Source organism: Chanos chanos, chromosome 9, assembly GCF_902362185.1.
Source record: "Chanos chanos chromosome 9, fChaCha1.1, whole genome shotgun sequence".
NCBI lineage: Eukaryota > Metazoa > Chordata > Actinopteri > Gonorynchiformes > Chanidae > Chanos > Chanos chanos.
Window position 1 is genome coordinate 10,972,533 of NC_044503.1, and position 12,340 is coordinate 10,984,872.

Genomic DNA, 12,340 nt, shown 5'->3' on the forward strand with positions numbered 1-12,340 from the left:
AATAATCTCCAGTGCTTCGTTGGGTAGATTTTATGGGCGAGAGCTGAGATGTACTTTGTGACTGTAGTAAGAGAGGACCAGAGATCTGGTCTGGTTTTAGCCTTAATGGAGGTCCAGTTTGGATTTTTAACTGTTAAGTACAGCAATACATTACTCTCCTTTGTATCTGGACACATCTGTCAACTGTGGTTATGACAGCCCTGCAGCAACAACTATCCTATAAATGGCTTGTGTGTGTATTGTCTGTGTGTTTAAAAGGCAGTGATCGCTACAGGGAAGGATTGAAAGAGAGACAGCAGAGAGCGAATACACTCACAGATGGGGACTTGTCCCTCTAATGAGACTATGTTTGTGCCTGTCCCGTCCTCTCTTGCGTTGTGTTGCGTTGCGTGTGCGTGTGTGTTTACGTGTGTGTGCGCACACAATGGCGCAGTACACAGCTTCCGCACATGGGCGGAGGTACATTCATTTTTTTTTGTTTTTTTTTATCAAGACAACGAACGATAAATAGGAAATAACTTCATCATACAACAAGGGTACTTCCACAATCACGTGAAGACGCCATAATGTAGCTACCTATAAACATGTCGCACGTTTAGTTCACTGTTTTTTTTTTTTGTCTTACCTTTTCATAAAATGAGCTTTTAAGCTAACTCTCTAAACATGATATATTTACCTCTCTTTCGCTCCTTCGTGCCGAAGAGAACAAGCTTTAGTGCCCCGAAAACGACTGGCTTAAACCCTGACTGCAAAGCTTCCTACAGTAATAACAATAGTTTTCATAACAATAATATTAATGATCACGATAACAATAATAAAAATGTTACACGTCGAGAGAAAAACAAAAAAGATACGATATATAAGATTTCCCATCTTTTGTAAAAACTGTTCGGGGAGCGAGGGGGGGGTCGGGGGGGGGGGTGTCAAACTGGTCCTAATTACTTTGGGAGACGGGAGAAGAGAGAGAGGCGGAGAAAAAGAGAAGAAGGAGAACGACAAAAAACGAGAAGAAGAAAGGAATAGCGATTACAGGAAAGGCAAGGCGAGGGGGAAAGGAAAGGAACCTCTCACAGAGAGTCTCACATAGTAGTTTCTACGATGGTGTGAGTAGGTTTGGTGTGAGCGATTGTGCCGTTAGGATCCAGGGGATGAAGCAGCTCACTGTTTTTCAGACTGTACTCTTTGGGCCGTGAGCTGGCCCCTCCCTTCACTGGCGCTGCCACCGCTTTGATCCGCTGCAAACAAAACCGTTTCATTTCAATTTGTTATGACGACGCACAGACGTGTCGTACAATCTACCGAACACACACACAGAGCACGTTCATATGTCAATGAGCAGTCTTTTTTTTTTTTTAGGAAAAATGTTATCATAAGCTGCTGTGAGCGACATTAAATTCAGTATTTTTGGATGAAAGTGCATGAGAATTTTGAATGAAAATTTGTTCTGTGGAAAGAGCGGGACAGTTTTTCTTTCACGATCACTGGACAATTAAGCACGTCTATAAAATGTGAAACACACGCTACTCACAGTATGCCTTAATTATGTGCTCTCAGGGTTGTGCGTAATTACTGAGTGTTTGGGTTGGAGTAGAAAAGACCTAAATTACATTTGGTTGACAACAGACTGCATTGTGTTACTGTGGAAGAATATACTATACTTAAGAGACTTTGTGGCTACACTAGTTCTCTGTGATCATACATTAGTAAGAAAGAGACTCGCTCATTGCCATTACGTTAAAGGTCAGTATTTGAAAAATGTCAGTACCAGGCAGCTCTGCGAGTTTTAGCGAGAAGTAACACTAAGAGATAATGATAAAAACGTTGTGTGAGGGTTGTGTGAGAGTTGCGTGAAGGTTTCTCACCTCGATGAGGGAGCCGTCGGACTGGATGATCTTGATGACGACTACCATTGGGATACAGATCATAGAGGCCAGAGCCAAACACCAACCCACCCCGATCGACCAATCAGGATACTCGTACACCTTATTATAGGTGAGCGGCTTGTACTTCACCAGAGAGAAGACAAAGCAACCCTGGAAACAAGAAGAAAAAAGAACAGAATAAGGGAGCAGCTACAACATTTGGAGAAAGAGGATAATGAGGTCAAACTCATTAACGCACGCGCACACACACACACACTTACCACACACACACACACTTACCACACACAAGACAGGTGTGATGAGAGTCCAGCTCCATTTCATCCAGACGTTTGGTCTGTAGCCAATCATATCCTCAATCGCATCGTAGAAATTATCAACGCCTGCAAAGCATCACAATAACACACTGTACCATATACATCTTCACTCATAACAGAGATTACAGCGGAATAAACACAGATTAAAAACAAAAGCACTATAACGACTATACTTTGTTCTGAAGTGACTGGCATTATAGCCCGACAAAAAAGAGTTCTGTGCTGAAGAACAGAAAAAGACGATGCAACACTCTCTTATTACACTGCATTATCAATTAGAATGTTAATTAGTTATAACTACGAATTACTATTCTATTTGATGTTCACCTAGCACGGGCTAAGAATGAGTGTGAGGAGTTAAGAGAGAGATGAAAAAGAAACATGGAAAAAGACCGGGCAGATAGGAGACCCACATCAGCTCATTATTATGGGATAAACAGGGAGCTGTTTCCAAAGCATGTCCTCTATCTGGTTAATGACGGTTATATTTCCAGGAACGGAATATTTGGACACCGTGTGTGTGTGTGTGTGTGTGTTATATCATGGTGAATGTCACATTCACACTGTGTATACAACATCAGTAACTTAACAAGACACCATGACATAGTGAGTGTGTGTGTGTGTGTGTGTGTGTGTGTGTGTGTGTGTGTGTGTCTGTGTCTGTGTGACTGTGTGTGTGGGTGGGTTATATCATGGTGAATGTGACTTTCACATTGTGTATGCAATATCAGTGATTTAACAAGACAACATGATATACTGTGTATCTGTGTATGTCTGCGTCTGTATCCATGTGTGCGTCTGTGTGTGTGTGTGTGTGTGTGTGTGTGTGTGTGCGCGCAAACACAAGTTTGGACAGTTCTGAGAAGGTTGTTAAGAAGATGGAACTGCTGGAACTGTGCTGACGCCCGTACAGACACTCAAGGAATCATAGTAAAAGACTGGTGTCAGCTGACAGTGAACGCAAACGTGAATGTGACTGTGACCTTCCGAGAGCACCACCATAAAATCACCCAAACGCTCACACACCCATCACAGGACCCTGCAGACTGGATGAGCTGGATCCAGTCTAATGCTGTGTATGAATATACTCACCATAAACCCAGGCAACTGCTACACATTCAAAGAATGCAACCCAGAGAAGGCACACACCGCTGGCTGCATAGTAATCAAACAACTGGAACACATACATGCCACCCTGAGAGAAAGAGAGAGAGAGCGAGAGAGAGAGAGAGAGAGAAAAGAGAGAGAAGCTTGGTAACAGAGCTTAAAAAAAAACGTGTCATGTTCTGACGTGGAGACGCACACACACAGAGACGTGCGAACGCGTCTTCGTCTTACTTTAGTGACCATAGTGAGTCCCAGTAGGTAGCTGATGACACATATGACAGCGATGAAGATTTCCCGTCGGTATCCCTTCCTTAGGAGGGATGGGTACAGATCCACCAGCGACGTAATCTGACCCTCCACTTCCACAAACTGTAGAGATGGAACATAGCGTACACACACGTTCACATTCGGTTGACTGTTTCAACACAGAATTATATATGTATTTATTTGTGTGTGTGTGTGTGTGTATGTGGGAGTGTGTTTTCCTCTAACTAGAAATCATATGAATGTCTATAAATAAAGGCATGAGTGGAAAAAAAAACAACAAAAAATACAAAAGTATTCGTGTTATTATGAAAACAAAAAGCTTCACAATGTTTCATGATAATGGTCAGAGTTAAAGGACAAAAGTGGGCAGTCCTCACTAATCTATAAATACACATATGTGCATAGACATGAGAGACAGAGAGAGAGAGAGAGAGAGAGAGAGAGAGAGAAAGGGAGAGAGAGAAAGAGAAAGAGAAAGAGAGAGAGAGAGAGAGCTGATTCATTTAGATCCTGCACAAGATCCCTATCCTATCTCCATGGCAACCTTAGGGTTTCTTTTAACAGTAGATATCCACTGATGACTGATGTGGTTAGAATGTCACTGACTAACCCAATCAGAACACTCACAGTCATTCCTCCTCTGTGTGTGTGTGTGTGTGTGTATATATGTGTGTGTATGCATGTGTGTGGATGGAAGATAGGTTAATCCTTGACAGGAACTAAGTACACAGTGTAAAATTACACAGCTATGGGGAAATCTGATCTCTTTGCAAACATCTGACTTTAAGACAGTTTGAATAACTTTACTGAGTCTCGGTGTATGGGGCAGTCCTATATATAACCTATAGATGACTGGGGCCTGGCCCAAACTGAAGCTGATATTTCACAACCGCATATTCCTACACATTCAGTTACACACTCCTGTTCTCATATGTCTCACAGGGATCGCTGTCATAAAACTGTCCACTGTGATACACAGTGTAACGGAAGTTACATTTCCACTGCATCGTCCAGATGACATGGACAGTCGAGTGTAATGTTTTGAGTGTCAGTGTGTGTGTGTGTGTGTGTGTTCGGAGGCTGACCTGACTGTCTAGGCCCAGCAGCAGAAGCATGATGAAGAAGAGAATTGCCCAGAACGTGGGCAACGGCATCATAGACACCGCTTTGGGATAAGCAATGAAAGCCAGACCAGGACCTGTGTGTGTGTGTGTGTGTGTGTGAGAGAGAGAGAGAGAGAAACAGATCAATACAAGTCAATACAATACAATACAAATCTATATCTTTTAACCAGAAGGAAAATGCCTTTTGTTTGTATTGGCGTATCTATGTGTTTGCACATGTTTTATATCAGACACGTGGCCCTTAAGCAAAGTTTTATTTTTATGATTTCCCATCATTTCCTCGTGACCTTTGAGCCCACGCGTACCTGACTCAGCCACGTCAGCGATGGCCACGCCCTGTTCCTGCGCCATGAAGCCCAGCACAGAGAAGATGGCAAAGCCTGATACAAAGCTGGTCCCACTGTTTAAACCCCCTAGCAGCAAGCAATCCCTAACACACACACACACACACACACAAAACACACAGCAAGTACATTAGCATTTATATACAGTCTGCCCATTCCCCCCCTGATATACATTCGCCCAAGCGTAGGAGCAGGCCCAGGACTGGGTTTTACCTGTAGCAGTTATATTTGTATTTGTTGTAGCTTCCTAAAGATGTCATTGCACCCAGACAAATAGCATAAGAGAAAAAAATCTGAGTCCCTGCATCAATCCAAACCTGCAAAGGAAAAAAAAAACAAAAAAAACAGAGAACAATTAAAAAAAAAATAGGGAGTGAAAGATCATACTGATTTTAATCGCTCGCGCACACACACGCGCGCGCACACACACACACACACACACACACACACACACAGCAGACCCTTCTCTCTTTCTCTCACCTCGGGGTCCTGCAGACGGCTCAGATCGGGGTAAAGGTAAAATTTGATTCCCTCTGCAGCACCAGGCAGTGTTACACCACGCACCAGCAGCACAATCAGCATTAGGAAAGGGAAGGTAGCCGTGAAATACACCACCTGAGCGAGAGAGAAAGAGACAGATATAACTAAAACACCACGGCCTGGGCAGAACGGGTATCTGTCACTGTGAGCATGTCTTTCCCTTTCAACTGACCCATATTCTCGACCTGTCTCTGTAGTGCAGTGCGTGTGTGTTTTTGTGTATGCAAATCTCAACGGCCAATACGCCAATGAGTAAAACAGCCATTTCGTGAGATAAGCAAAGTAACTTACGCAACTACCCACAGGCCTAAATGTTCCTATGAGACACACAAAAACACACGCACTCAATCACTCCGTACACCCGAATTGTTTGGTCTTACTTCCTCGTTCTTTTCTACTTCTTCTAGTGATCCCTCCATTTTAACCCCCTACTTCCCTGTCATTCCCTCCCTCCTTCTCACTTTGCCAGTAGACTTGACCCCTTTCCAGATGCAGAAGAAGCAGATAACCCAGACAGCCAGCAGACACAAGGCCAGATCCCACTTCAGTTCCCCAACCTCATCAATGCCTGAGGAGATACTGAGGACGTTCCGTCTGTCATGGAGAGGAGAGGAGAGGAGAGGAGAGGAGAGGAGAGGAGAGAGGAGAGGAGAGGAGAGATCAGAGGAGAGGAGAGGAGAGGAGAGGAGAGGAGAGGAGGAGAGGAGAGGAGAGAAGAGAAGAGAGGAGAGGAGAAGAGAGGAGAAGAGAGGAGAGGAGAGGAGAGGAGAGGAGAGGAGAGAGGAGAGGAGAAGAGAAGAGAAGAGAAGAGAAGAGAAGAGAAGAGAAGAGAAGAGAAGAGAAGAGAAGAGAAGAGAAGAGAAGAGAGGAGAGGAGAGGAGAGGAGAAGAGAGAGAGAAAGATCAGAGGAGAGAAGAGGAGAGGAGAGGAAAGTAAAGGGAACAAAAGCCAGGATAAAACAGATGAAGAGAGAAAACAAATCATTTCCGACCTTTTAGACCTCAAAGGAGCGTACTGGAACAAAATGGAAACTGAAATGGAAATCTAAAATTGGATCTAACCATCTACATCAACAGCTGAAGAAAAAAAGCTCACTTATCCAATGTAAAAGTGTACTTCAGAATCTCAAGAAAGAGAAAAGGAGACAACCGTGTAACATCTCCACATTTCTGCACCTCTGCATGTGCACTATGTGTTCGTGCGAGGATGGGAACTTGTATGGGTGCACACTTACTCCCAGAACTCGGTGACGGGTGAGGTGAAGTTGGTTGCGTTGGCGGAGAGCCAGAGAGTCTTGTTCTTGCGGATAGTGTCCTCCACACAGTTGGGTGTGTTCCAGCTGTGTCTGCAACGTGCCCATGGCAGTTCCCGCTGGAAACACTGCAGTAGGTAATACAGTCCCCAGGCAAGGATCACAATGTAGTAGACGTTAAGCAGTGACACGATCACTATGGATGCGTAGCCTATTCCTAAAGGACACAGAACAAAACAGAGGCAACCTTTTACGATCCCATCTCTGGTTTACTAAACATTAGGACAGAAACGAAAAGCTAGAATGACACCAGGAGTTGTGAGTCTCGGCCTGTAATCAGTGAAAAGTCAGTTGCGCTATCTTTGGTACCAAAATATGGCCTTGTTTACTGATATTAGCAAATGCTATTTCGTAGAATATGAGTTTTTAATGGCTAAATTATAGTCCGAAAATCCTCAAATGCATTAGGCCAATATGACAAGAGAAGCAGAAAGCGGTTAATCCACTGTGCCCTACTTGGCTGAAGTCCACTTAACAAATTATGTTTACAGAACTCAAGCATCGCTTGAGCCAGAGAAAGGAGCATTAAAAATGTTATGAAGAAACACTTTCGAGTGATTGTGGGTAAACCGTAAAAACTCTCAGGTCTACGCTGTTACCTCTAATGACTCTCACAGCTGCAACTTGTGTTTCCAAGAAAGGATTGGGGTGGGGGGGTGGGGGTGGGGTGGGGGATAAGGGGTTTTCACCTGTTGAGCACAATCCCTACCATTCTAATGACCTTACACGTTGTTTCAGAGTTATTTTTGGTTGGACGACCCACAGAGACGCCATTGACCTCCGCTTTTCTAGGCTATAATTAATCCAGCATCACAAACCTCAAACACCATAACAGCTGACTCTAGAATCCTCAGCAATGACAAATATGTGTGTGTGTGTGTGTGTGCGTGTGTGTCTAGGAAAGGGGGAGTATGAAGGTGTGGGTGGTAAGGGGGCGTGCATGTGTGTGTGTGTGTGTGTGTGTGTCTGTGTATGTAGAAGGTCACAGCTGCCTTAGGTCTGATATCAGATTTTCAAGGCAACAGTGGCACCAGTAACATTCAGTGATGAACAAGTCACCTTTGTTGTAACTTCAGTTCTCAAACCATCTAGGAAAAAAAAAACTGTTCTCCCATGTGTATAAGGATGTGTATATCAGTGTGCGTGTAAGTGTAGAGATATAATTCTTTTGATTTATGTCTCATTATCCACTCATAACATGCATTCTTGATCTTTTGGCTCCATTTTGAATGCTTCTACAATCTCCACACCATTCTGTATCTGTTCAGATGCATTTTAGTCTGTTCTCACTAATGTTGCCATGGCAATATGCATTGCGAAATGAGCCAGAACCTGGGCGCGTAAGCTGGAGTTTAAGAGTTTGTAAGAGTTGGAATGGAGAACCTTGCACTGTACTGTACCAAACCAAATCAATACTGGGCACCGACAAAACCTGGTATCACTATTTCATTGATAACAGACTGATAACTATTTCAGTGCTCACAGATGACTCAAATAATCAAAGCCTTAATAAGTTAACTAACAGAAACTTAATATGCCAGTGTGGGGCAGGACTGAAAGAGTACGAAGCTGGAGTAAGAAAATAGTTTACTAATCTCCTTATTACCACGGCCTGAATTTAATAACTATACACAAAAGGGCAAATTGAGCTCTCATTTATGCTGAGGAAATGTGTCATATATTTTTATACATCTAAGTGTTTATGCCTATCATATCACTCTTGCATCAGTGTGCACATAAACAACGAACAAGCAGCTAAGTTAGAACCAGAACAAGGAGGCACCATTAGAGAGAACACAGCGTCCCCGGGTGTAGCCTGGCAACCAGAGTCCCAACAACCCTGCACAGGTAGTTTCAAACAGGGGAAAAAAAACAAAAAAAAAACAGGTCAAAGTAAAGAGCTGAGTGGCAGAACGAGTGCTTAGACATAAGTGCAGCCCTAACGAAACAGGCCGGTCCCCGACCTCTTCAGGGTTTGTTTTATTTATTTATTTATTTTATACCCCCCCCCCCCCCCCAGCATCTCCGATCAGGCTATAGCAGCACCACAGTCTATCTCATAGGGCTCTGTGTAGAACAGTGGTCATATCTTGCTTTTTTTTTTTTTTTTTATCACGTCAACCCCGCTGGTCGTTGGGTTCTCGGTATTCTTAATCCTGGACTGTTAATTTTGCCAACACAGGGTTTAATGCATAATTCTGTCAAACACACACACACACACACACACACACACACACACTCTCCATCTCTCATATACACCTCCCCTACCCCATTCTCACTTCACAAACAATGTGCTCAGCATGGAATTGAGAGGTACTATGAGCAACAAATGGCATTGCTTTGAAAAGAGATTCATTAAGGTTTTGCTGATCAAAAGTCTCTTTGATCAGTGAGAATGAACGTTAACATATATAAGCCTATATCTGTGAGAACCCTTATGGTACACTCTTCTGTGTAAACAGCTTTTTTTTTTGTCTTCTCCCTTTGCGCACGGTGCTAAAGGTTCATATGTTAAGAGAGGTTTTGGTTGTACTTCATCATCCTTAATATGTTTCCTAGCAAACCTGTAGTCAAATTTTTATTCTGATGAAAATCATTTTGTCCCCATATGGAAATATAGATGCATCTTATCATGGTTCCAATCTCTCTCTCTCTCTCTCTCTCTCTCGCTCTTTCTCCCACTCTCACCAGTAAAGATGGGGCAAAGTTTCTCCCAGCAGGTGATCCCTCCCTCAGAGGTGAACTGCCCGAGAGCGACCTCGAGGAAAAACACTGGGAGACCTCCACCAAACAGGAAGATGAAATATGGGATGAGAAAAGCACCTGGAGAAAGACCATATGAGAGAGAGAGAGAGGGAGAGTGAGGGGAAAAAAAGAGAGAATAATAAGACAGTAGATACTAAAATATCAAATAAAAACAGCACAGAACGAACTATGCAGGTAACACAGTACTTTTCTGCTACATGTTTTCTTTCAATATATATCGTTTTACTGCCGGCAAGCCCTAGTTGATCTTTAATCTTATCATTATGATTCATACGTCATGTGAGAATGAACTTACTCAATCCAAATCTTTGTTAAATAATCAATTAAAGATTGCTAATATTTAACATCGCTGATACAAAAATATTACATCATTGTTACTGGACATGAAAATGTTTAACGGAGTTGGTAAAGAAATTTGACTACACTTGTCCTATCTTGTGCTGATAAAAAAAAAAAATCAGAATTTTACATAGTACATCAAGATTGTGACACTGCTACTGTTACTTCAGTTGAGTAATGGAAAACAGAGACTCACACAAAGTCACATACACACTAAAGCACATACACACACACACACACACACACACACACACACACACACACAAACTCACTCACCTCCGCCATTCTTGTAGCAGAGGTACGGGAAACGCCAAACGTTGCCTAAACCCACAAAACCTCCGGCCACGGAGAGCAGAAAGTCCAGCTTACTGGCCCACTTTTCTCGCTGGGGCGGTTTCCCCTCAGCCTCGTCTTCTGGGCGCGTGCCTGGACTCTTACCAGGTGACGGTTTCAGGGTGTCCTTATGGAAGTCCTTCAGGCACTGCAGCTTCTCTTTCTGGGCCATACTAACAGAGGAAAAAAAGGAAGAGGTCAGTATTACATGATAAACAATACAGGTTGAGTACATCTGTGTAACTACTATGTAACTGATTCACAATTCCAACCAGTTTCAAATAAGTATGTAGATCTGGACTGGGCCCAGATTAGGAATGAATATAAATAATTATGACTCAAATAGCAATTGTTAAAGATCACACATATTCACACACACACACACACACACACACTCATATATGACCCATATCCTACCACTGTTTATAATGTAAACAGGTGATACACAAAAAGCTTCTCAAATATCTCCTCATCCTCGCGCACACCTTACGGCCGTATTTATTCTGATTTTGAAATACTTTCTCAAGTAACCAACGTGACACCAACAGTTCAGACTAGGTTTAGAAAACATTCACATAATGGCTCATTTAGTTCTATGCCAGGTACAAACAACATTCAGATAACCTGCCTGAAAAAAAACAAAACAAAACATCTCTCTAAGGTTATCAAGACCTCACACAAGCCACAGATAATTCTGCTGTCTAATGGCATTCTCCTCATGACTCATGTCTGATGACCAAGGTTAGTATTTGGAACAGACGCTGTGTTTGGGAATGGATGGGTCCACGACCTTTGATTAAAGAACACGTCCTTTCCACTCTCAACAAACCTTTGCCTCGCATTAAACACATAACCTCAATCTACAATAGGGACAAAGAAAGAGAAGACAAGCAAGAGATACTGAGTTTTCTTCAACTCAAGCCTTCCCTCAGTTTCATAATTCCTTAATATTAAGACATGAGTATTTTCTGAGCGCTCGGCTGCTGGCATACCTCTGATCGTCTCCATGGCAGCAGCACTGAGCCGGAGAGACTTCCAGTGCTAACAAGATCTCCAACACCACATTAAAACAATATATAATATCAGAATGTGGAGTCTTACATTTGAGTTGAATCATAATCCTGCTGGAGCAAGAGGCACTCCAAGAGGAGGGCCCCGCACGTCCCTGCTGGATATCTCCACCTATACGCACACATTCACGGAGGTCGGACCACTGCAGCGAAGTATACTGATGTAAGGTTCTCACACCTTCATAAAGGTTTCAGATATACACTGGCTAGCACAAGTGAACATCGCACAGCGAATCAAATGTGTGGCTTGGAATTGAGAAACCCTTTTAGAAAGTGGAATAGTTTTGCTAAGAGACTGAAGAATAGTAAAAGAGAAAGAGGAAGAAAAACAGCTGAAGAGGAAGGAAAACCGTGCTTCAGATATACTTGTCCATTCAGTGAAATGCATATAAAACCTAATTACTTCACTTATAAGTCTTAAGGAATGGGTGAAGTTCCAGTCTTTTATAAAAAAAAAATGCTTTTGCCGTATCATGTATGTATAGTAAACTTGGTCACAGAAGGCTGCCAGCGCAATACTTTTTCATATCATCTGTTCATTTCACCACTATGTGATTACTGAGTTAGAGCAGATTAGAGTACAGCTACATGAGCAATGCAGCCCACAAGGTCAACAAGCGCTTCCTAAATCCAATCCTAAATCCAGGTGGGCCATACGATCCCCATGTTTTGTTCCAATAAAGCACCACCACATGTAACTCAATAATAATGAGTTGGCTGACACGGTGTTTTTGCGCAATACATATGAAGTAAAGCACTATGGGTCCACCACCTTGGAATGAATTAACCCAATGTTTCTAAGTGTTTCCATGAGGTCCTTCAGAAACAACTTTACATATTCCAATCATTTCAACCCATGGCCAGCAGGTAACAGGCAACAGTACAGAAATGCCACAGCTCAGAAGTACATGATGTCCTCTGCTAAAGATAAAACAGAATAA

At 42.7% G+C, this 12,340-nt stretch overlaps 1 protein-coding gene across 1 annotated transcript; it reads right to left on the bottom strand.

The window, feature by feature from the left end:
* Positions 1-1,079: 1,079 nt before the first annotated feature.
* slc6a6a (solute carrier family 6 member 6a) lies at positions 1,080-10,501 on the bottom strand. The gene is made up of 13 exons (XM_030784806.1): positions 10,273-10,501; positions 9,580-9,714; positions 6,814-7,048; positions 6,041-6,173; positions 5,520-5,654; positions 5,253-5,356; positions 5,001-5,125; positions 4,657-4,769; positions 3,536-3,673; positions 3,290-3,392; positions 2,163-2,263; positions 1,863-2,033; positions 1,080-1,235 (listed from the first exon to the last, which is right to left on the bottom strand). Exons 1-13 carry the CDS (start codon positions 10,499-10,501, stop codon positions 1,080-1,082), a joined length of 1,878 nt encoding a protein of 625 aa, XP_030640666.1.
* Between the last annotated feature and the right edge of the window lie 1,839 nt (positions 10,502-12,340).

What these genes read in the sequence shown, in the direction of transcription:
- slc6a6a (XM_030784806.1), bottom strand. Translation starts at nt 10,501, where the DNA reads ATGGCCCAGAAAGAGAAGCTGCAGTGCCTGAAGGACTTCCATAAGGAC. An exon ending in TACAAATATAACTGCTACAG is followed by an intron (nt 5,126 to 5,252) that starts GTAAAACCCAGT and finishes TGTGTGTGTTAG; the next exon opens with GGATTGCTTGCTGCTAGGGG. An exon ending in GACTCACTATGGTCACTAAA is followed by an intron (nt 3,393 to 3,535) that starts GTAAGACGAAGA and finishes TCTTTCTCTCAG; the next exon opens with GGTGGCATGTATGTGTTCCA.